Below are 24,734 nucleotides of genomic sequence, written 5' to 3'. Positions count from 1 at the left end.
GCGCAGGGCCAAGAAAACCCACCACATACCACAAGCTAGAGAAGGCGATGCTTGACAATTAAAACCAATTCCCAACAAAGAAATAGTGTCAAGAGAAAAAAAAACAAACCAAACCAAAACAAAAACTTGCTGATTACAGCTAAGGCTTTTGAAGATTACATCAAGTCAAACTTTTATTAGCAAAGTTGTATTTCATGTAAAATGAAAATCTCTTTTAAAACCATACGTGCACATATGCATGATACAAACAGCAACTACAGTACAACACGTTTCTCTAAACTTTAGTAAATGCACACTAACATTTAGCTCAAAAAGTAACATTGTAACAGTGACACCACATTTGCTTTGATCTTTTCTCATGAAATTACAAAGTATCTTGTTCAAAGTAATAATAATAAAAAATGAAACAGACAGTATGCTTTGGCTCAAACCCACCTACTGGTTCCTGCCTGAAAACTGAACAAATCAGTGCAGATCACTTGAAACTTTCACATGGAAGATACCGAGCTGCAATGTAAACATGTACTGGTACTCCAACGTGGTTTATATGCCTTATTTTGAAATACTAAACATTAACAGAGCTGCAGCTGAGGGCTTGATCCATTGTCAAACCAAGGAAATTCTCTTGCCATGAAGAATTTCCTTTCTTTATATCCATTCTTACAGGTACATAAAATAATCTAGATTTACCACTCATCTGCAAAATTACTATAAAAAATTATGATGAGATTTCCTTTCAGAAGTGTGCAAGGACCAGTGAATTCTATTCTAACTTTAGTTTACAAAACTGCATGTGTAATTACTGTTAAAAACCCCACCTTTTTATATAGAAAGATTGTGCTTGTATTTGTTTTCATCTCAAAAATAATACCGGCCTGAAAACTTTTATTAAAACCTCTCATGCATTGGATCTGACCCATTCAGTCAAGGGAAGTAGTTATCAGAAAAAGAGCTACTCATTAAAGTTTGTGAAATAAGAACACAACAGAAAAAATATCATAAATCATTAAATGATATGCTAATTAGATCCATTTAAAACTTGAGTTACAAAGTTGTTTTTTTTTTTAATTTATTATACATACACACACGTTTTAATCCAGAGGGGAAAGTAATTTTCTGATTTGGTTCCTAATTCTGCTCTTCCTGAAGGTCCAGCCCCAGAAGGGCTTTGATACCCAGCCCTGTACTGTTAGGCTTGCTGAATAGCAGAGTCAAGCACAAGCGAGGATTTCTTGAGACTGAGACTGCAAATTTTGCCAGGGAATCAAGCTGAGGCCATTCCTACAAGTTCTTGATTGTGCAATCACATTATACTTTTTTTTTTTTTAAATAAAAACCTAGGTTTGAGACTACAATCCATACCAAATCAATGGTACACTGCTCCGTAAGCGCAAACAGTTCACTTGCATGGGAGCTAGCACATGGGAGATTTTTCCCATTAGTTAGGAAGAGCTGATTTTATTTGTTTAATTTTACTTTCAGTCAAAACTGCACAACTTTTTGAGAAACAACCATCTCTCTCTTGTTCCAGAGTAGGCTGCTTAAATCCACAAGCCAGGATTCCTGGGGCCAGGGAAATGCCTTGCTGGATGAAACTGCATCCCGCATTGACTGAGATATCAAATCTGAAAGTGTCATTTCCCCTCTCACACTTGTATTGCCAGAAAAAGGTAATGGCATATTGTAACCAAATGGAACCAAACTAACAGCCATGGCACTAGGTAATTAATAATTTCCTATCCGACAGGGTCTCTAGGCTCATAAGGCTGGCTGTCCCTGACTCCCTCCTCCCAGCAGGCAGTCTGAAATTCTCTTCTAGGTATTAATTAATGAAATCACCCCAGATTTCCATCAACTAATTTTAATAAATACCCCTGGCCAGAATTTAAAAAAAAAAATATTTTATTAATGGACTATTTCAGAACTGCAGTACAGTTGGTGATGCTTTTTATTCAGCCCACATGGCCACACTTTCTCTCACCTGTAACAGACTGCCCTAGAAAAAATGCAGTGACAATGACAAAAAACTGCTGAGGAAAATGTGAGCTTGCTCTGTTAGTTTACTTTTGAAAGCAAACCTCTAAAAAAAACATTAGTGTCCTGCATTTTCCAAGGTACTGTGTAAGTGGCACCTTTACAATAGAAAATAAAACCCCAATGGGAACAAAAAAAGGAAAATAAATGATTGGGAAAGAGAAAAAAACTCAGGTGAGTGAGATTCCCCAGGAGTTTTAGCCATTTGTTCAATATTCATTGGGCATATTCCTCAAAAGTCAGTGCACACTGTACAAATTCCATTACACAACTTTTTGTCACTGTATGATTTTTAAGCCCTGAGGCATCATGAAATACCAACATTAAGATTTAAGGATCTGAATTAAAATTTTAATAGAAAAAGCACTCATACTGGCACAGATGAGTAGCACATCACAGGAATGTCATAAACATCTCTTAGCAGCAACAGAGCAAGTGATAGCACAGGGGATTTATATTCATTATTCAATAATTTGACACTCACTAATATGATTTGAAATTTGTGTCTGTTTAACATAGGCGTTTTCTGGGACAATGAGTCTAGGTGATCTGCAGTGACCCAAAGTACGAGAAAATGGATGACTCTGCTGATGGGTCATATCCAGCCTCACCCACATGCGTCTGCCCAAAGCTCTGCCCTGGTTACTGACCCAGCAGCTGGGAGAGCTCTGCCGGGCTCGGGTACAGACCTTCCCCAGCCCTCTCCACAGGGAGGTTAGCGAGGCTTTTGGGGGAGCCCACCCTGATTTTGTTCCCTAATTTTGTTCCTCTTTGAAAGATCATCTTCGACTGATGACACTTCCTCACTGCCCCTCCAGGAATAACAACCAGGGATTTGGGTAGTTTATGGAGGCTGGGGAGGTGCTAAGGCAGCATCTCCCCAGCAATCTGAGATCTGTCACCGCTCAAAACACTGGAGAGAGCTGTAACTTTGGTATGGGAAAACTGGTGTTTCAGGATTTCTCCAAGTACTGGGGAAAGCTGCAAGTGGCCCTGCTTTGGCCTGTAGAGATTCCCAGTGGCTGGGAGATACAAGATTAGGGGACTAGCTTTAATACTCATGAAGTGTCAGCAGAAGTATCTCCATTTAAAACACAAAACATTTCAATGAAAATGACTGAGAAAACAACACAACACTTGCCGGCAATCAGCATTGTGGCAGTATTTTTTATGTACATTAAAAACAGCCCGAAGCTTGCGACAAAGGTTGTCACAAGCCTAATCAGTTCTTAGACTTTATCTGGTTTGGGCTGCAGCAGACAGGAGTCAGCAGATAAAGATCCTGGTAGGAAACGTCTCTGTTGACAAGATGCCAATTTTCACATTTCTCCAATTATGCACTCCCTTCTTTTAAAATGAATATTTTTTAAAAAATGGAAATGACTTTGCACTTTTTCAGCATTTTGATTGAGAGAAATACAGAAAATAAAACTTTATGAATAATAAAATCAAGCTCTTTGCACCACAGAGTCACTGAAACGGAGTGGGGTAATTTTTGACTCAGGGCAGATTTCCACTCATCCTTTTACATTCATACACATGACATCACTGGGGGTTTCGGGCTGGCTGTTTGGGGTTTGCTTTTTCCAAACAGAGGCTAGACAAAAGGTCCTTACAAACAAAAATAATAAAAAAGAGAGGAACAGATATGCAGAAGCATTGAGCCCCAAAGGTCTCTTACTGCTTTCAGAAATCAATGAGCACAACTGAGAATTCAGCCGCCCTGGTGAGGAGCCCAAGGGTAAGGGAAGCTGCATACGAACCATGGGCTTTCTACTGGTAACAACCTGCATTTCTGTGGGCAACTAACGAGTCTTAATTGTAGGCATTACTGGAAACTCATAACCATGTGAGTAATTCGTGCTTCCTCTCTTTCTTCCATTGAAGTAATGGAGACCATGAAGGACTCAGTGGGGATATTTGCCTAATTACTACCACGATGCAACATGGCTTTTAGGACCTATTCCTCCTGCAGTAACTATTTAAAAAATATTATAATTGAAGTGACAGTCATTTGTAAGTGCAAGAAGAAATGAAGCCATGTTGATACTCTACTCAAATAAGCATATTAAAAAATACAAATGCTTTTACAGATATTCAGGAGATTCCAATACAGAAAGACCAAAAAAATGTGCTGCACAGCTTTGCTGCGTTAGTGTTGGAGAGGCAAAGAAAAGAACCAGATTTAAACCAGCATTCAGTAAACAAAACATAAAAGAAACTATACCATAGTATTTCCTCTTGGCTTTCGTTTTTGTTTATTTAACAATGAATAGCTTGAAAATAAATGATCTCTTGATAGTCAGGTAGGTCTATTTTATGTGAAACTAGAAAGACGTGAGATTTATATGACTGGTATACACGCAACTCCTTCTGAAAAGTAGTTTTGCTGGTCCAAACTCATATTAAGAAGCAATTCTATTCATTCCTACACAGCTATACAGACTCATGCTAGCAACATATCTCATTTCAAAATAAAACAAGGCTGATTTTTACTTGTGTCAATATTAATATCATATGTACAACGTCTCCATGAAATGTATGCTAGCGCACAAATATACAGATATGAGTCAGACAACAAGCATTTTGCTTAGAAATGCAGCTTGCAGAGACTCGTGAAAACAAATTAAAATACTTTCTAATGATGTGGATGGGAACCCTGTTTTGCCTTGCCACAGGAAAGATACTGCAGCTTAACTTACTTAAGGAAATAGTGCCAGCTACTGGACAGAAGATTCATCCACAAGGCCAGAGCTTTGTCTTTTAAGGGCAATTTTTCTGTGGATAAAGTTGCATCTCTAAGTATTGGTAATTGCAGTCAGCTGTAACCACTAAAATAATTTTAGAGTATCATAAGCAAAGGCGTTTATTTCTTTCTGAAAAACTATACAATATATAGAATATATTTCTCCAGTATTTTAAATTATCGTTTTTCTCAGTAGGATGTATTGTGTCACTTTGCAGAGTAACCTGTTGTTTTTGTTTGATTTTCTTCTTGTGTTATAACCTCGACAATGTCGAGGTCACCATACATGAGGGAATACTACATATAAATGTATGTACAAAGTGACAACAGCCATATAAGAAAGAAAAAATACTATACAGAGAAACATATTCCAAACCTAAGAAACACATGGAGTAGCAGTTAACTATACAGATGTAACACTGAGAAATTCTGTTTTGGTAAGACTGAGTAAGACATTTTGTATAGTAAAGAATTATTTGTTTTGTTTTAATTAGAAGAAAACACCTAGAAATTAGGATGGAAAATAATCTTCTAGTGGCAGTGACTCATTTTTATATTACCTGGATGTCAGGTTCCTGACTGGCTCAACTGGCAACCTGCTTCCAATCACATGTGGTAACTGTGGAGTACTAATCAAGATAAATATCACAATTAAACACAAATCATTCTTGCTAATACTTTAGGCGTGGAGAGGAAAAGTTGCCGTAGAACTCCCAGTGCTTTCCACTGATCCTTTTTCCTTAGATCCAGAATAAGCTCCAATAAATGAACCATCTTCATTGAACATCCCATGCTCCCCTTCTCCATAATCTACCAGACTATCAGCACTTTCGGTGGCTTTAATGTCCCCGTTAATTGACTGGAGGCTGCCTTTCAGCGGCTTTTCATCGCTGTCACTACAAAACAAAGAAACGCCTTTCCAAAAATCTAGCTTTTAATTGCAAGCATGGAAACTGCTCCTTTATTGTCAAAGAAAGCAACAGAAGGGAAGAGTGAGGGAAACATTTCTGTACATTGAGAATGATCTAACCCCATGAGTCCTGCTTCATTCAGTGCACCTCAAACAGCTCATCTACACCAACCTGAATTCCCCACATATATAATTTTGTGATTATTACAACAATGGAATTGGTTAAAAAGGCAAACATCAACCAAAACTACATGTGTTTTGTTTTTTTTCCCTTTTTACCTTGGACAGACAGAAGAATGGACAGAAAATGAAGGGGGAAGGAAGAAGCAAATGCTGGAAAGGATTTGAGGGATCCGTTCCAGCGGTCAGTGTTGGTGTCAAGTCATTGGCACCTTCCAGAAAGAGACATTCTCATTTTACAAAACGGTGGACAATATTCAGGGCCTATTTCTTTCATTTTTCTTTTGAGGTGGGTGGGTGAACTGATGTTAAGTTGTGGAATGAGGCATAAACTGTAGGTTATATCTCACTGCTTTGTGAGCATTTGTTTGATTTTAGATGACTAACAAAGGGATTTTTTTCCCTTTTTTCATTTGTTCTGCTGCTATCTTATCTTACTGTAACTGATGGAGTTTCCCTCTGCCAAAGGGGAGGAACAGGGAAAAATGAAAGCAGAATCAGAGTGTCTCTATCTGCTCACATGCAGTCTATGTTCAATGGCAATTTCATGAAAAAGGACAGACCCACCATCAAAATTCAGGAAAAAAAGAAGATTCTACTGGCCATTCCTCCTAATGGTGCTGCAGAAGAAGAACCAAAGCAGCCTAACTTCTCCTGACTGAACACAATATTTTGGGGGATTGGGAACATGGATTAAAAGTTTACAAAAAAACCCAAATTAGGCCTCTGAACTAGGTACATAATTATTCAGTTACGGTCCTTGCTAATGCCAATTCAGTGTCAAAGCTTTGGTAATGTCATCTGAGGAAGGACAGAGAAATGCACCTGAACTTTACCTCTTCAGCATATAAACAATAATGTGTATAATCAATACAATAAAAATATCTACTACTTTTCTGCACATGGCATTTCTGTTTATAAAGAAGACAAGCGTGGAGTTTGGGGGGAAAGGAGAGGGTCAAAGTTATTAACCTCAGGACTTTCTTACCTTTCTAAATATTTGTCCCATTAGAAAGCATTAAAAATTAAATAAAGATGAAATTATGCAGAAAAAAAACCTATTTCAGTACAAATAATGTAGTATATATAAGTGGGATTTCAAGAGAAATTTTATGCCTTTAAGGCAAGCAACACCAGTTTTCCAGCATTTCCAGTTCTTATAATGATGTATTTTTCTTCGTACCAGAGTTACATAATATTGCAAGCCTTAGTTATTTTAAAGCAGCCAAAGTGATTATTTCAGTTCTCCTACAGAAACTTCTGTAGTGAGGTTTGTTTGGGTTTTTGCCATCTCTTACCGTATTTCAAACTTTTATTTGTTTTCTTCCACAAAATGAACATTCCCCATATTACACAATTTCAGCCTGACTGGGTTGAAGACATAAAAGTCTTTCTATTGACTTCAATGGACATTACAGCAGGAACCCAAATTATCATATATATTTACATTATTCATACAAAGCTAAATAAAAAAAAAACAAGTGAAAAACAACCACTGATACATAAACATTTACTTATATCCCAACTTGGATGGATTTAAGTATACTGGATATACCTTTATATTCCTACTATTATCCACTCCTGTGAGGTTTGCTTTGAAAATGGAAAATAGTGTTAATTGCATGCTATAAAAATGTCCTAAATAATGATGACATCTGGAAACAAACAAAACCCCAACAAACACAAATGCTTGTTAAAGCAGGTCCTATTTACCTATATTCCCCAAAGATTTCATCTTTTATTGATTGAGCTTCAGGATCTGGATGCAAATCTTCTTTTTCTTTCACTGTACAAATAAAATAAAGCACAGATCTGTACGCTATGTTCCGCCGTGGGCTTTTCTTTTTGCAGGTGCAACGGGAAAACCACCTGGCATCACCTACAGCCTAACCTGGAGGGCAGCAGCATGCACTGCATGTCTGGCTGGACACAACCAGCATGCTTCCATCAAGGGTTTGGTGCCATTCCCTAATTTTTAAGAAAGCTAGCAAGTGTTTATAGAATCATAGAATCACAGAATGGTTTGGGTTTGAAGGGACCTTTAAAGGCCATCTAGTCCAACCCCCCTGCAATGAGCAGGGACATCTTCAACTTGATCAGGTTGCTCAGAGCCCCATCCAGCCTTGGCCTTGAATGTTTCCAGGGATGGGGCATCTACCGCCTCTCTGGGCAACCAGATTTATACTTAAATATTTATACTTAACTCCTTACTCATTGCTTTGAAAATTACAGAATTACTTTTAGCAAAATATTCTATTGTTAGGTAGTTTGGCTACCCATGGAACTTATGTCAGTTAGTATGTCAAGCAGCAGTTATCAGATGGAAAGTGAGCAGGTAGCCCTGCCAACAGAGGCTCAGAGGTGCAGCTGGTGAAGGACCTTGGCTCTACGGGTGGATTAAATACTGGAAGACTCAACGAGCACTATCAAAGGCCTTAGCAAGATCTCTGAACAGCACACAGCACTATCTCACCCAGAGAGCACAGTTACACTTATATTCATTAGAATCCATTCTGCAGATATTTATCAAAAGCTACAAAACCTAATTGGATGTTGCTGCTTGCAGCTTTGCAGCCGCCAGAGATAAAAGTCTGAAGGATGCTTGTTATTAACATGTGAACATAGCGAAAGGACAATAAATCCATTTACCTGAATATTTTCCTCCTTTATTTCTTCTGACAAAGCAAATAGTTAGCAGCAGTAGGGTGAGCAAAGCGATGGCACACATCAGTCCAATAAACCACCCCTGGGTGGAAATTCCATCATAAATGCCAGCATAGGCTTTGTGAAGCAGAAGAGGAGTAAAAAAAAAAAAGAGGAAATTAATCAGATGAAAAGGGCATTACCCTACTGTAACATGAATACACAACATTTTCTTCAGTGAATCTTAATTGAATCAGACTATCACTACTTATTGTGTTCAACTTAAAGAAATGCAAGACAGAAATATGTCCAGAGCGTGACATTTTTAGACTTAAGGGGAACGTGCAGTCTACAAGGCACAATACAGACATTTTGGAAAGGTAATTCTGAGAGAGTAGTTGACTCAAAGGATTAATGCCAAATAGGAAAGCTGAACAGAGAATTGTTAAGCCTCTCATGCAAAAGCAGTTTTGCGAAAGAAATAGAGTTAAAAGTGTACCCGATACATGCAAACCACTGGACTGGCACACTTAAAATGGATTATATCACAGCACTACCCTTTCAAAATCGCATAGGAGGGAAAACTGTTTTGTAAAATTTGTAGTTGTTCCAGGCTATTGTGTGTCAAGTAAAGCGTAAGACTCGGCTGAGAACCATGGATGTGTTTGTGCTCCCATGGGATGCAACTGCAAGGGTCAACTTAAAAATCACAGAACAAAATTACGATTTTGGTACACCTTCACTGCACAACGTAAGATGTAACCTCAATATTTATTTACATTCAAAATAAATCTTTATCACCTTGAAGGTTTTCATGTCTCACCTCTCCCCCTTGTCTCAATTACATCTTCAAAAATGCTATTGTTATCAACCCAATTCTTAGTCACTAGACGAACTGTATATTCAGTTCCAGGCTCAAGTGCCTCAATGGGGTGAAACTTTTGGGTGGGGTTTACTGCTTCTGGAGTCTTGCTGATCCCTTTACCTATGGAATGTACATATTCAAGTCATATTGATTAATTGCATTCATTGAACAAAAGGCCCGTGAAATGCACAGTTACAAATAATGTAAATAACACACAAATACGATACACAAGGATTTTTAACATTTGTCAGCAGATAAACTGATTTTCAAAAGCAGGCAGTAAACTAAAAAAACATTCCCTCTATTTGATTTTTAATATTCCATCAGATAAAATAAACAGCAGACTGAAGTAATCCTGATGTTTATGAAGGGGTTTGTACATTTCCCAGGATGAAAGTTAATATTGATGGGGGATTATGGATCTGCTTTAACTAATGCGTGCTTAAAAAATTACAACTTGAAAATGGGCTTGCTTTGTATAGATAATCTGGGGTTTGATGCTGCTCCCATTGAACTGAACTCAGCAGGGAAGCACAGACAGTTTGTTATCTGGAAATGGATTCTTATGTGTCTCACAAAAAAAATTAACTTTGGGATTTGTACTCATTTCTCTCCTGACAGTGATTTTCCATGTCCTTTTAAATTCCACAATGCCTGCACAAAGCACTGTTTTAGATATAGCTGAAGTTTCCTTTTAAACTGATATTTAGGCATTCAAATGTTCCTGATGAGTTTAATATTTGATTAAGAGGTAGAAGGGAAATTCCGGTAGCTCTAGTTTTAGACCATTTTTACTTGCAAAACGTCTACTGTAATTTCTGTCTGCGTTAAGATTGCAGGGTATTAAATAAGCTTTTTTAAAATAGCATTTGTGGATAACAGAAAAAAGGACATCTACAGAGGTCAGCAATCACTGCCTGAACATGAAAAGCCCGTTCATACAAGCAAATCCAGAACTGCGGGTTGACATGGGGGATCTCTTTAGTCAACCAACAGGTACAACATGGGACCGTGCCAGCTCTCAATGGCAGGAGCGACATTTTGGCGGGCTGCACTTAATAAATATAACTCTTTAGTTGTGTTCAGTTGCCTAATTTGCCTGCTTTATCCAAAATCGTCTAAACTAAGGATTGAGCACATAGTATAATTTGAAAACTACTCGACCAATTAGCACTGACAGTAAATGCTCATTAATACTTAAACTAGTAAACAAGCAAAGCAGGAAGCTTTCAGAAATTAAGGCTTAGTTGACAGCTGAAGGAAAAAAAAAAAAGATTAAGATGAATCCAAGCACAATCAAAGCAGCAGTTCAAGATAAGTTTTCCAAGGCAACTATACATGTATTACAATAAGCAGTTAAATTAGTAGACCATTGGGACCCACAGAGAACACATATAGCTGAAATACTGCTGATACTGAAGCACAGCTTATTAGCATAAATTAATCCATCTATCGGTAATTTTTGCTAAATGAAGTATGTGAAACTGAGCTATAATTTTTAATCAAACTGCAAATTAAGCAACAGGATACCACAGGTATATTTTAATTACATGTTCTAAAATAAAGACATCAGAAAAATGTATTTAATGGAAACACTATCCATAAAGTAACAAGAATGAATGTGAACCTTAAATCCATTATGCATTAAATACCATGTAACACTTATGCATGACATGATAACCACATGGTCCAACTTGCACACAACACAGGTCTCCTTAGGAAGCATTTCTCCTGAACTCCTAGTAAGCAAAATGCTTAACCCTGAGCTCAGTGGTAACCCACAGCTGTGGTTTGTTGTGCATTTTCTTAAACCAGCTTAACCAGTCCATATCTATCACCTATTTATTTCCAGCTTGTGCCAGCCTCTTCTTTTTGAACGGTCAGCTCCTTACAGAGCAGAAAGGGGGAACTGTTATGGCTGAAAAATAAACCCTTTTCCTGCCAGGTTATTGCTCAGCTGGATGAGCCCCTCCAGCCAGCCCGCCACGCCGCTGCCCTGGCACACCGAGCAGTGCAGGGCTGGGACGCATGTACTGGAATGAGGGCTTGAGCCCAACCTGACCTGGGACTGGGCATTTACCACTGGATCTCCAGGCTGTTTAACATCACCTATCCCAAAACACTAAACAAATTTTTTTCTTTAAAACTTGGTACAGGTGTCCAGTGATGGGTGATTATGAGGTTTCTTTCCATGCGATTTCTTTCTGGTCTGTGTTACACACTCAATATAGCACCTACAGAGGAGAAAGCATTGCTAATTGGGGCAAGTTTGGTGGTTGGAATAGAAAAAGCAGTGTAGCATCCTGAAAAATAAAAGCAAAGATATACAGATAAGGAAAAGCTTCACATACTGAAAGGTCAGTGAGCTGCAGAAATTAGCTTCAGAAAATTGAAAGCAGTTGGGTTAGGTTTTTAATCTACAATAAGGGAGAAGAAACATTAGTAATAAAGGCATATCACCAGCACTCCTCATCTCCCCCCACTATTTATCAGCCATACCATGGGACTCACATGAACATTAAACACTGAACTGCAATTTTACAATATTCCTACCGGGCTTTGAGATTTATGAGAACAACAGAACGCACATTTTTTATAGAAGCTTATGGTATAAAGGGAAAAACAATATAAACTGCCCCCAAAGACTTACAAGAGTGCTAGTTCTCCAAAAGTTAGCACATCTGTTATAAAACATACTTATATAAAAAAGCTGGCAGCCTAATAGCTAAATACTAATTGTGGGCAACATCTTAATTTATAACCATACCTGTCTAAATACATCTGCTGCAATAAATGGAAAGTTGAACTTTCATTAGTTTTCCCCTACTGCCTGGCTATTAAAAGCATATAAACATGCATCACAAGTATCCTTCATCTTCTGGGCTTTTTTAGTGCAGAAGGTAATTTGGAATATTTTAAGCTATAGATATTAGTAAATCTGCTGTGTGTAAAGCCTATTGAGAAGAATTTATAGGTGAGTTAGCCATCAGCTATTTGTACTGATTGTCATTTGTAGGAGAAATCTGAAATCGGACAAGAACACAGGTTATAGCTTGTTCATCTCTTGCTGCTTCTCTTTAGCCCTCTGTGTTGGCTACACTGGGGCAGGCCGATAGAAGAGGAAAAAGCAAAAACAAAACAGCAAAGACAAACACTTAATCACAAATTTGCTTGAAGTACTCCAAGACTGATATATTTAGCATCTTATATTTAACATGCCTACTTTTCTTGCTCAGAATGACAGGGGTTTGAAACAGCGATACATCACATATTCCTTTTCCCATCCAGCCTGTGTGCAGCACCCGGGCTGGCAGGACGGTTCGTTGCCTGTCATTAGCAACAGGGTTTAATGGGCTACAGGTCCCCTGGCCAAAGAACAGGCACAGAGGTGAGTGGCACAAATGACAGAAAAAGAAACTTTTCACCAAGATTTCATCAGATTATCTTGATTGTGAGCAAATAGGGTATATTTTGGGGCTTTGCTGGTAACAGTACCAGTGGTTACATATAGCTAAGGCAGTTGTATTTTTCCTTTTTCACCGTGCCTGTGGCAAAAGAGAACTAGAACCATATGTTTTGTTACAAATGGTCACTCTCCTCATCTTATGGTGTGTCATGAAGGTTAGTACCCTCCAGATAAGATTTTCAAAAAGCCTGTGGGAGTTACGTGCCAATTGCCATTGAAATATAATGAAACTGGTGAACTTCTATTCTCCGGCTTCTCTGAAAAATAAAACTACAGTTGTACAGCTTCCCCTGGATGAATTTTTCATTAGGGCTTGAATTTCTGGACACACAGTAATCATTGTCAACATGTAATATGTGTTTAGTAATCCTTGAGAAACACTGGTAACTCTAGATGAAAAGAAGCTTTGTGTTAAAGAAGGACTGCTGCATTAAATTGATTTTTTTCACTTATGTAAGAACATTATTTTGTGTTATGCTTCTGAGGGCTAATGATCATTGGGAAATCAACATTTTCAAGGGGAAAATTAATTAGTTGGTAGGTCATTTAAGAAATACTGCCTGAAAATAGAAAATTAGAGATAAAACTCATTTTCTAAAGACAGTATACCTTCTTCTGTGGAATGAAACCAAGATAAAACCATAAAAATTAATCTATTATTTATTTTGCAGTACAATGCAAATATCCTTTTGCCTAGGTTCTTCATGATTGTCCACAGTATTTTATCAACAACTGATAAAGACCTTTGGTTGTATATCAGCATTTCATATCGGAGTTATTTTGGCTATGTTTAAGATCTTTCATAAGAAAGAGGCCTTTTATTTCATTGACTTAGTATTAGCTGCCAGTGCCAGTGGTGTTGGGTCATGCAACAAGGATGCTATAAATGGAAGCTTTTATATAGCCTACTGCTATTTCTCACTAATTCCAGTGGGCCTGTGTTTCATCTTACAGACAAATATTGAAGTGTGGTTTTCCTCTGGTAAGTAACTATGCAGAAACAGCCTCTTCTGACAGTGGCAGTATTGCAGAGCAGAGGGCTCGACCTCTGCCACTGCCAGGCATGCACAGGATGCAGAATGTGGCACTGCTCCACTGGAGAATGAAGAAACAGAGATGTGGGTGTGACATGGCCTTTTCCTATCAGTATCCACTCATTGACCTTTCAGTAAAGTGTTGCTAACCCAAAGCAACATGTTTCTCCTGACAAAAATCTGAATTTGAATGGTTCATTCACAGAGGAAGATGCTGCAGCTGTAGAGAAAGGGTAGGATCTACCCATTTATCTATACAGGGAGTTATATTTATTTAATTGAGAGAAACTTTTTTAATAAATTCAGTCATTCATGTCACTGCAAACTCATTGTCAGGAAATGGGTTGCACATAAATTACAGGCTGGCAAAATTACCATTTAGAGCACAACAATTTTCCCTACACTTGTTTTTAGTGGTGATACATGCATACTCGCATATGTACATATTAAAAAAAAAGAGATTGACTTTTCTTTCTGATTCCAGACTATAGTAGCAGGGATAATTGCAAATAAATGAAAGCAGTAGCAGTGATGCAGATCAAGTATATCAATGATAAAATGTGAATGAATCCATAGCTTCCACCTCAACATCTCCACTTTCCTGGCAGAATGTACTGTGAAATTCTGAAATACCCATGGCACAGCCCTCCAAAGGCTATATTACAGCAGTGGAAGCTATTCAAAGTCTTAAAATGAACAATGAGAGCTTTATGTTTTTATTACTAAAACCAGAACATAGTGGATATAGAATCACTGAATCAAAACCCGAAGAAACTTGGCATGCTCTATCACGGAGTTTCATTTCAGAGGGCACCACATTGTATATCTGTCATTTATGTGGGTCATTTTAAATTATAAACTTTGACTTTCAAAATCACTCCCTTTCTTCAAAAAGAGAGATTGTTTTAATTTTGAGCAATCGCCTTGCTTCCCATACCAGCTTAAAACCCCAAGAAGGTCACTGAAAAGAGTGATTTTTTTCAGCCTATCATGTTTAGTTGAAAAATATCGAAAAAATTTAGCCAGCAAATAATGACACAAAACTCTAATGGCATCTCAGTGACAGATGCAGTGTCCTAATTTAGGGTGGCTTGAGAACCAGCAAGGACCACACATTAATTGCAGAACTGGACCCTTGCGGCTTTTATTAATTATACTATTCTACAAGCATTTCACAAGAATCAGTTGTTGCCACTGCTGAAACAAAGTCTTAGGAAAGAAGAGAATGAGAACAAAATGAATCGCAACATTATCATCCTTCTAAGCATATGAGGCAGGGATGCATTTCATAAAACCTGACAAAGTTATTCAAAGAATTTATAGACTTTCAAGTGGCCAAAACACATTATTCTGACTGCCCAATGAAGGCCAGAAAAGGTAACTAATGAGGTGCAACTGTACATTTTTGGCTTGGGGGGAAAAAAATAAAAAAGAATCTTTTACTTTCATTAATGAAGAATAAATTCTAAACCATGCTGATAGATCAACAGTTACTACTAGGTGAGTACCTGTCACGATAGCTCATGATTGGATCCTGAACTGCGATATGATGAGTTTAAAGTACTTTTTACTTGTTTTACCAGTAACTGAAGAGATTCTGCAACTTAGAAATCCAATAGGATGTTGTGCAACAAGGACCATTTTTCTATTTTATATCAACATTGTTCCAGACTGTCATCACTGCTAAAAATGATGAAGCCAGGACTCTTTTGCTTATCACCATTCTCTTTCTCCTTCCCCGTGGTAAGTGCACAGCAATGGTTTCTGATTAATAGGAAGGACTTGTTCCTCGGTATTGTAGAGTTTTCAGACTTGCTGAGCACAGTACATTTTATTTCATTTTAGCCAAATTTGAAAGATGAGCTATCATATAGTGCTTGTAATTTTCCTTTAAATCACTGAACATCAGGTTTTTAGTATAGGGTATAAGTGGCACACAGCTGCTCGCTTCCAGTCTCTGATAAAATAATAATAAAATAATGGATCAAATGCACTGCAGTCAACTTTATGTTCATCTGGATTTTCGATGTCAAATACTTGCCCCTAATGTTGCTGGCATTCCCCCATCTTCATGCAAGGGCAGAATTTGTTTTTATAATATTACTGAGAACAGATTATCTAGATCTTCAATTTTCTGTTCGTGACTAAATGCAATTCAATTATTCTAGTATGGCTTAAAGAGTTGATTGGTGGGAATAGAAACAATACTGTACAGCGAAATGAAACAGATAAGCTCTACTTTTCTGAAGAGCTGCATGGCTACATTAAAAAGTTCATTGATTGTTCTCATGGAAAGAAAAACAAATTTATTTCCTCTAATTACAAAGGAAATGTCAAGCCTGGAATATTCTCAATAGATTTTTCCATTATTGTTAGAGCTTCTCCACATAAAAACATATTGCCTATTAACTTACTCCCTTGAGCCATCGTTAGTCCTTCTTCTGTGACCGGCTTCCCACAGCCTTTGACTGTACAAGCCTTTACATAGAATTTGTATTTGGTACTGGAGGTGAGACCTGAAAGCCTCCAGCTGAGCGTGGAGCGGTTGGTTACACTGATGTCGTTCAGAGGTCCAATTTCATGTGTTTCGTTTACTGAAAGGGAAAAGGCAGTTGAGTCAGATCCAGCAGCTAAAGGCTACAAACATGAAACACGTCATGAACACTCCTGCAAGGGAGGCACTCTGCAGTAAGTAGGAAGGATGAAGTCTGAATAAGCATATCTCACCTTCCTGCCAAGTACTTAAATGGGATTTATCTCGTCCATGTCAATCTCCCAACTACTCGGTGAGCTATTACTGTTCTTAAAAAGCTCTCTGATTCTAGATATGCACATACTGAGTGGGAGGTAAAAATTACTGTCTCCTAGATCATTAAATATATATGAATTGCTTCTTGCTTTGCTTCCAAACATCTGCAAACTTTTGCAAGCAAGTTAACGGATGGTTGTTCTGCTTTGCTCTACTCTGCCTTGGCACAGCTGGCAGCTGAAGGAGAGGTTGCTGCTCCCAAACTGCCTAAATAGACGAATCCATTCTCTGCCCATATTTTTCAAAAACAAAGGGAAGATCCAGCCTTCAGCCTTGGCTTGCAAAAGCAACAGGGTAGTTCTGTTATCAGCAGAGATAAATGAAAAGTACATGTTGGTTTTGTTTTGTTTTGTTTTGTTTTTTTGTAAATAGGACACAGTCTAATCCCGTTCCATCCTCCAAGAACATATAAAATACCCTGAATTGTCACCACACCTCACAACTGGTGTTGCGGCAGTCTGGGACCAATACTGGATCTCGCCTGAGGTTATCTGCTCAATGTCTCTTCCCAGCTACTCAGTTCTTACACAGGCAAGAAAGAAACACCCCTGGTATTTAGTTGTTTCTCAACGTGATTACTCAATAACATGACTCAGGTGGTAGTTGTCTGCATTTCTGCTGAGGCATTGCACAAGGAGGAGGTGCTCACTGACATAATGTGAACATCTGAATAAATGTGGCTAAAGTGCTCTCATTACAAATTAATCTGTGTTCGATAAGTTTCACTTCAGTAAAATGCACCTACAATTTATGGGTCTCCTTGACTACTACGGTAAGTATAATTTGCAAATACGAAATAATTCAATTAATGTATAAATGCGGAATGGGGCATGGCAGCAATGTGAGCTTACATCAGAAAAGTGCATGGAAAACTTTTTGCTCTGGAAGATGACTTTGGCCTGCCCCCTAGCAGGCTGCATACACATCGCAGTTCAAAACGTGCTGTTCTGATGCTATGGCTGTTATAGGGATCTCAGAAACGGCCCTTCTCATCAGCCTTTTTTTAAATAACTGTGCACATGTAAACCTTTTTTTCTTTTTTTCTTTCTTTTTTTTTAACTAATAATGCTTAAATTCTAAAATCAAAGTAAAACAAGCACATACTTATCTGGTACTGCAAAATGTAGCCAGTAAGGTGGCCGTTTGCTTTCTTGGGAAGTCCCCACAACAGAGTGACAGAGTCCTTGTCAAAGTTCAGGATCCTTAGAAAACGTGGTTGTTCAGGGACTGGAAGATACAGGGATTATCTTTGAGATAAGAAGATTGAACAGCTCTGTCTCTACACATACTTATTAAATGAGGATATAGTTTACCTCAAAACCTATAGTTCCCCTTTCTAGTGAAGGGTTTTATGAATATTAGAGAATTTACAATCACTTTAAATAAGGAAATCAACTTGCCTTGTTACATGGACAATTTCTATTTATGTCCCTCCATCCCATATTCTCATTTTGTCTTACCTCCTTCTGGAGTTTCAAACACAACGGGGGAGCTTTCCGGGCCATCTCCTTTGGCGTTATAAGCCAAAACAGTTAAGCGGAATTCACTGAAGGGCTCTAGACCGGGAATCATCCCATAGTTTCTGTCTCCTACAAACGTTAGGAAGTGTTTCTCTGGGTGATGCCTTTTTCCATCCAGCATGCTTTTTGTTTTCCACCAACTGACCTGCATTGAGATTGGCATTTCTATAACAAATTATGTTTTATGGGGCTGAACACAATATTGATTTCTCTCATCTTCCCAGAAATGAGAGACTGCAATCTATCCTTGATCTGGGATTCACTTAGTAGTTTATTCAACTGTATACAATTATTTAAAGAGAAATTCCTAACCTTATAGCCTCTTAAATGTCCACGAACTCTGTCCCTTGGTATTCCAAACCAGAAGACTTTGACTAGTGTGCTGTTCACAATATCCACCGACACGCCGGAAGGAGCGGCATCTGGAACTGTAAAAACAAAAGTGCTGCATATTAAAGACACTTACAAGAGCTCAGTTTCACACTGTTCACAGCTACAGGGCTTGGCTTTCCAGCTCAAGCTGTGGCAGTTCATGCAGTCTTACTGCAGGCAAGAAAAAAGCCATTCCACCTGCATCCGGTGGGTGAAATGGGCCAACAAACATTATTTTGCCATATCAGGGCTTTCTGCTGAGGTTTGGAATACAGGTGCACTGGGACATATGAATTTCTACACCAGTATTTATGACTTCCTGTTTCAAGTAATGCTTACAGCAGTGAGAAGAATAAAAAAAATTATTAACACAGCACTCAAGAAGGCAATCATGAAGGTTTTTTTTATAATCAATTTCATTTTACAACTAAGCTCATTAAACAGTAGGATTTTAATCACTGCACAACACAGAGCTATTATAGTGCCTGAAAAAAAGAGGCCTTGATCCATTGACAACTGAATTGCAGTGAAGATTTTCCACTGATAGATATAAAACTAGATCCATCACAGACACAAAAAGAAAACAAACATCCTGCAGGGTTTCTTTCTCTCTGTTCTCAGTATTCACCACCTCTTCTGCCATATGCTCTACAGGGGAGAGAAGATGCACCACCAAACCTTCCTGTTGCCCACCTCTGGGTGCACAATGGGCATTCTCCTGTATGAACAGCACCAAGACTGTTCCCAGCACCAAAACCTTATGCTGGTGAAACCCCAGGAAGAACTCGGCAGGTTGTAAACATCAAACTGGTCCATTCAGGGTTGATAACACAGAAGTCAGTATGCTCACTCAATGAGAGGAGTGCTCCAGAGAGCCCATCTTAGGATTTGTTTCCCTCTGTAAAGCCCGTAACATTTTTTACATCTGTGGTTATTGCAGTAACTTTACTGACTGTTTCCTATCACCTACCATGGATCATGATACTCCATAATGGCTTCTGTGAGAAGCTGCTGCAAGTGGAGAGGTGGTAGCAGCAGCACCTATATTACTGCTACTGGGGAGTGACTGCTGTGGGACGTGGTGGGTTAAATTAAGGATGTGGCCGTCTGGTCATTTTAATAAGCAGCAAAACACAGGCTTGTCTTAGCTGGCTAATCCACTGTAGACTCTTCAAAGGCCATTCAAACTGTCAGTTTATTTCATTCTTATGAAAACAACTTAAAGACTTCAGATTCTGCATGGGATGAAAACTATCTGACTTTAATAAAAATCAATCTGCAGATCTGAAACATGGACCATTTGCTGGCCCTCCTGGGCCCTCTTTGCCAACAGCTCCCAGCCCCTGCTGCTAAGCATTTGCAAATGCAATAAGCATTTGTATCTGGGATGGGGGAAGCTTGGCACCCCATGCTAGCTGGCCACCATGCTGTTTACTCCCTTGCTGATTTAAATCCTTAATTCCTACAAAAAAGACTCTTTTTTTTGGTGGTGTTAGTGCTTAACTGGGTTGCTTCCTAAAGTGAAGCCTGGCATTTCTTTACTGCAGCTTTTTTTTTTTCCAGTCCTCCAAATCTGTTCTGTAGCCATGCAGTAAACACCAAAGGGGACAGGCTGCTCTTCAGAGCTGTTGGGGTGGCCTCAGCAGTGACATTATCCAGTGTCCCATGGACATAGCAGGGCTGTCGCATCCATGTGGCACCGGCATTAATTCTATTAGCAGGGCAATCCTCCCGCGTGTTCACCTCTCCTAACAGGACATGATTATTAAAGCCCACCATGAAGCTGGAGCTCAAAGAGCATGTGCAAAGGGTGGGTATCACAAGCAGTTGCTGTGATTTCAGAGCAGCCCAGGATATCTGTTTTGTGAAAACAGGTGGCAAGGGGAGAAAGCCTCGCTGTTTGATCTGGCCTAGATGATGCACTGTGGGCCAGGCAGAGTCCAAAATCAGAGGTGGGCGGGTGCTGAGAAGACCCAGGAAGGGGGCTTGGAGCAGGACTAGATCCAAAGCAAAGCCTTACAGTGGAAGAAGACTTCTCCAGAGACACAGGGAGGCCTGAGAGGGGGCTGTGCCACTTGGGAGCCATGGGAAGCCACTAGACAGAAACCCAAACTGGAGAAGAGGACCTGTTCTTCAAGGACTCAATGGGCAAGGTAACATCCAGCATATGTGGGAACGTGGCATCATATATAAATTCACTTACAATGCGCAGCAGCTGACTGTTTGTACTTAATTGCCAGAGTACTGACAGTGTTAAACTGTTGAATTAGGCCCCAGACAAGCTAAAGATTATTTTCCCATCACGTACAACACAATGACTGCTCATAGACTTCTTATGGACTGTGGCCTTCAAACAAGTATCCATATTAAGCCAGCAACTGAGATTAATGAAAGCACAAGTGACCTTTCCAAAAAAAACCCTCAAACTCCAGCAAGCTGGCATCCACGGCACCCAGCATCAGTCGTATTTGCGTCTCATGTAGTCCATCATGCTGAGCACTGGCATTTAAGAAGTTTTGGCCATGGGCTGCCTAATCCATCACTCCATATGCAATCATTTTGCATCACAAGAATCCCCCATGCAGCGTATTTTTACATGCAAGTTTCCATTACTTACCATCCTCTCCTGAATATCCAATGGTAACATTTGGTTCAGGACCGGATCCTAAATTATTTACCGCTTGGACTTTGATCTCATAAGGCACAAAGGTGGGGGTGTTTCGCAGTGTCAGAGAATGCTTCTTCACCGTCTCCTCGTTCCAGTCCGCCTCGACTCCCCGCTGCCGCCAACTCACTTTGTACTCCAGCCCCGGCCCGTTCCTCTCCACGGGTTTCAATGGCTGTGGAAGAAGTTAAAAGAGATCCTGTCTGTCTTTGTTGCAGTAATCATGAAACAGCAGTTGAGGGGAGGGGGGGAATAATTTTGGAGAGCGTGTTATGACATTGGGAGAGAAAAGGAGGAAAAAAGAAAGCTTTAACTTTTCGCTGTCATGTTAATTTTCAGACAACTGGAAGAAAAACGTCATGACTTCAAGAGAAAGGTGGGTGAAAGGCAGAGAAACAGTTGGATTAAAAACAGATTAATTGCTAGTAGACGTATTTCTGCACACTACATACATCAGTTTTTGCTTTGCGACAGGTCTTCTTTGTTTTCTTGTTCGATGTAAAACTGCAAGCCTTTTAGCACAACTAAAATGCCTGTTCTGGCATAGGGCTGTGTATGTCTTTTAGTAAAGCTAAAATCTGTGTTTCATCTTAGAATTTTATGTAGCACAGCAAGTTGGGTCATTAAAATTTAGATTTGTTCTAACTAGGCACAAAATGCTTGAAACTATGCCTGGACATTTAACGTGCAACTGCTGTGCTACTCTTTTTTACTGATCAGTTGACAAATTCATCACAGCATGGTTCCCATCTAATTAACATCAATTTATAAAATATTTGAAGACATATAGCAATGGATTTTCATGAGACATTCTCCAATTGAGTTTATTTCTCTGAAACTGTACTTCTTTAATTAATAAAGTTGACTGGTCACCTGCACTACCAAAAATGATGGGGTTTTTTTTTCAGTCCACTGAAACAGCTGTTGGTATTTCCCACCACATACCCTACTTCTAATAATACTTAAATTATGTATTGCTCATATCAAATATATAATAACTGATACATATCCAAGCTGCACACAGAGTCTGTAATGAAACGGCTTCAACTTGCAAGTGCAGAAGGTGATGCCCCATCGTCCCGTCTGACTGCCGCTCCTCATGCACGGGGGACTTAGGTCTGGAGGATCTGCAAAAATTCCCATTTATCTGCTCTGACGGTATGAGGACCTTTGGGATGACCGTGGCCAAGAAGCCGGTAGAATGGGCAGCTTTCTAAAAGGCACCACTGGGAGAATCACCTCCACGGCAAAGATCCCAGGGAATGGGATTTGCATGAGAAGCTGAAGTAAAAAATTCCTACTCAAAAATAACTTCTTGTTTAGAGTCAAATTGCAGCACTGCTTGACTCTTATTTTGATCTCCCTTAATGCTGCAAATCCTCGGCTGAGAAGCTAGTCATTAATGCTCATCTGGTCTCTTAATCCAAAGTAGGCAGATTAACATCGTTTTGCAGCCTTTGTCTGCCAGAAATAGAATGTTCAGTGCCTAGCATTTCCTCTGAAAAGCATGCAGGGAACACCATAGATAAATTAATATCCTGTTTACGATGTTTAAATGATTCAACAAGATTTAACTAAGCCTGTCCATCCCATTCTCTCCCTTCAGTCTCAGTTTTCACTTCTACTTTTGCCCTGTCTGAGCAGTGGATTACAGGCTTCCCGGTGAGGGGGAACACTCGTTCTCTGTTCAATAAAGTGTTGGCCATAGTAGCATTTCCCACCCATGCTGGTAACAACCACTCTGCATTTCTTCCGAGAGGCAGGACTGTCTTCCCTGACCCTGAGCTATGTAGTAGAGCAAAAATCCCCATTCAAATCCAAGTCAATAGATCTAGAGGGCCATCTCCTTTTGACGTAATTATAGCCTAAACCATGAATTCACACTGGGGAAAAATTTATTGTTCTTTGCTGTGAGCAGCAGATTGAGAAGTAAATCTCATGTAAATTGTGTTTAATTCCAGCCACAAAGAAAGATGCTCCCTTCCACAGTTGTTGAAATTTGTGTTAAATGAAGGAATATATCTCTCTCTAAACTGCTGGTGCAGAAGTTGCAAGCTTAAAAGCCAGGGAATTTGAAGACTGGAAACCATCCTTGAGACTTTTACACAATTTCTTTGACACACATGCTCAGGAGCTTTATCTAGACTCCTTTAGTTCTTGGTGTAAAATTCAAGCTCACATTCTCTTGGCCAAGTGACCTGTGTCATTTTCAAACCTCCAGGCTGGAAGTGCAGAAGCTATGTGCAAACCATCCCCTCCCTGGGCCTGGCTGTTCCTCCTGCAGAGCAGGGTAAGACCGTAATTATTTTAAGCACTTTCTTCTATGCAAGGTGCACAGAAGAAGAGCATACTCTGGAGGATTCTCACTGTGCTTTATAGGACTTTCATATTTCTTCATAACCTGCAAAGTTAGATGTAAAAAATTGACTTTTGAATCAAAATGAAACTAGGGGAGGAAATCCAGAACACATTTAAGTCAATAACAACTTTACCTTTGACTTCAGTAGCATCAAGCGTCCTACCTATGGAATTTGCAAATATTTCCTAAAAAAACAGAGGTAGGGGAAGGGGAAATAAAGTCAAGGGATCCAGGTTTTTTTTTAATGTATTTATATTAAAACAACATCCTGATAAATTCCATGATGCTTTAGAAACTGCTGCTTGAAGGGAGAACCTGTTTCTGATATCGTAGCATTAACAGACAAGTTTGCCTTACCTCCCATTTCATCACCATTTCATTTGGTTCAGAAGCTTCAACTCGGATGTTTTCTGGGTTCTTGTCTGGAGCTGGAACCACACAGGTGATTAGGTTAGTTTGCATATCCTAGGGTTTATTTGCATTTATTATTTAAATGCAAAAACAGGATGCAAAAAACTTTTCTTATTTCCGTATTACTGAGAGTGAAAGACACCTAAACAAAACATGTTTGTGAGATTAATTACTTGGATCAGCAAAGCTGCTGTGACCAAAACACATTGTTTATGCAGTTTTGATTCCTAAGTGCCCTTGTTGGTTGGAGCCACCAGCTAACATGAAACTGTGACTTTTGGATTTCAAAGCACCAGATGTAGGGGGATTATGAGGAAGAGATTTTTCTCCCTATGGGAATAGCAAACAGAAGGTATATCATTAGTGGGACACACACAGCTGAAAAGCTGAAGAAGGACCTGAAATTGAAGTAAAGGGGGAAAAAAGAAAGAAAAATGCCAGGGAATGCAAATGCTGTGCTGAACAGTTGGCCTCTAAAATGATTTTCAGGGACACAACATTTTCTGTCACAGTGAGAAATGCACTAAGAATGGATAATTTTTACAAGCTTAGTGCTGCTGAAATGCTCCCCATAAACCTCAAAGATCATCTCCAGCAACTGCTTGTCCATAAAGAGTTGCAACGGGCTTTAAAGGTGCAAAATCAGCAGAGCTCAGGAAAGCTGTACGCTATTGGTACCCTGGCAGGAAACACCCTGCTAACCACAGCAGTGTGGACTCC

General features: G+C 39.2%; 1 protein-coding gene across 1 annotated transcript in view; it reads right to left on the bottom strand.

The window, feature by feature from the left end:
- Positions 1–5,459: 5,459 nt before the first annotated feature.
- Positions 5,460–24,734, bottom strand: part of CHL1 (cell adhesion molecule L1 like) — a gene marked incomplete at both ends in the record, with an annotated part of 55,615 nt that continues 36,340 nt past the window's right edge. The window contains 10 exons of the mRNA XM_082322580.1: positions 5,460–5,676; positions 7,584–7,656; positions 8,520–8,651; positions 9,337–9,498; positions 16,293–16,472; positions 17,792–17,914; positions 18,148–18,352; positions 18,520–18,635; positions 21,197–21,419; positions 23,961–24,031. Of these exons, the coding sequence (XP_082178706.1) occupies positions 5,460–5,676; positions 7,584–7,656; positions 8,520–8,651; positions 9,337–9,498; positions 16,293–16,472; positions 17,792–17,914; positions 18,148–18,352; positions 18,520–18,635; positions 21,197–21,419; positions 23,961–24,031 (1,502 nt within the window). The remainder of the gene's footprint in view (positions 5,677–7,583; positions 7,657–8,519; positions 8,652–9,336; positions 9,499–16,292; positions 16,473–17,791; positions 17,915–18,147; positions 18,353–18,519; positions 18,636–21,196; positions 21,420–23,960; positions 24,032–24,734) is intronic.

Source organism: Platalea leucorodia (genome assembly GCF_965183815.1).
Source record: "Platalea leucorodia genome assembly, chromosome: 9".
Taxonomy (NCBI): Eukaryota; Metazoa; Chordata; class Aves; order Pelecaniformes; family Threskiornithidae; genus Platalea; species Platalea leucorodia.
The sequence above is the reverse complement of the archived record's forward strand: the minus strand, read 5'-3'. Positions and strand labels throughout refer to the sequence as shown.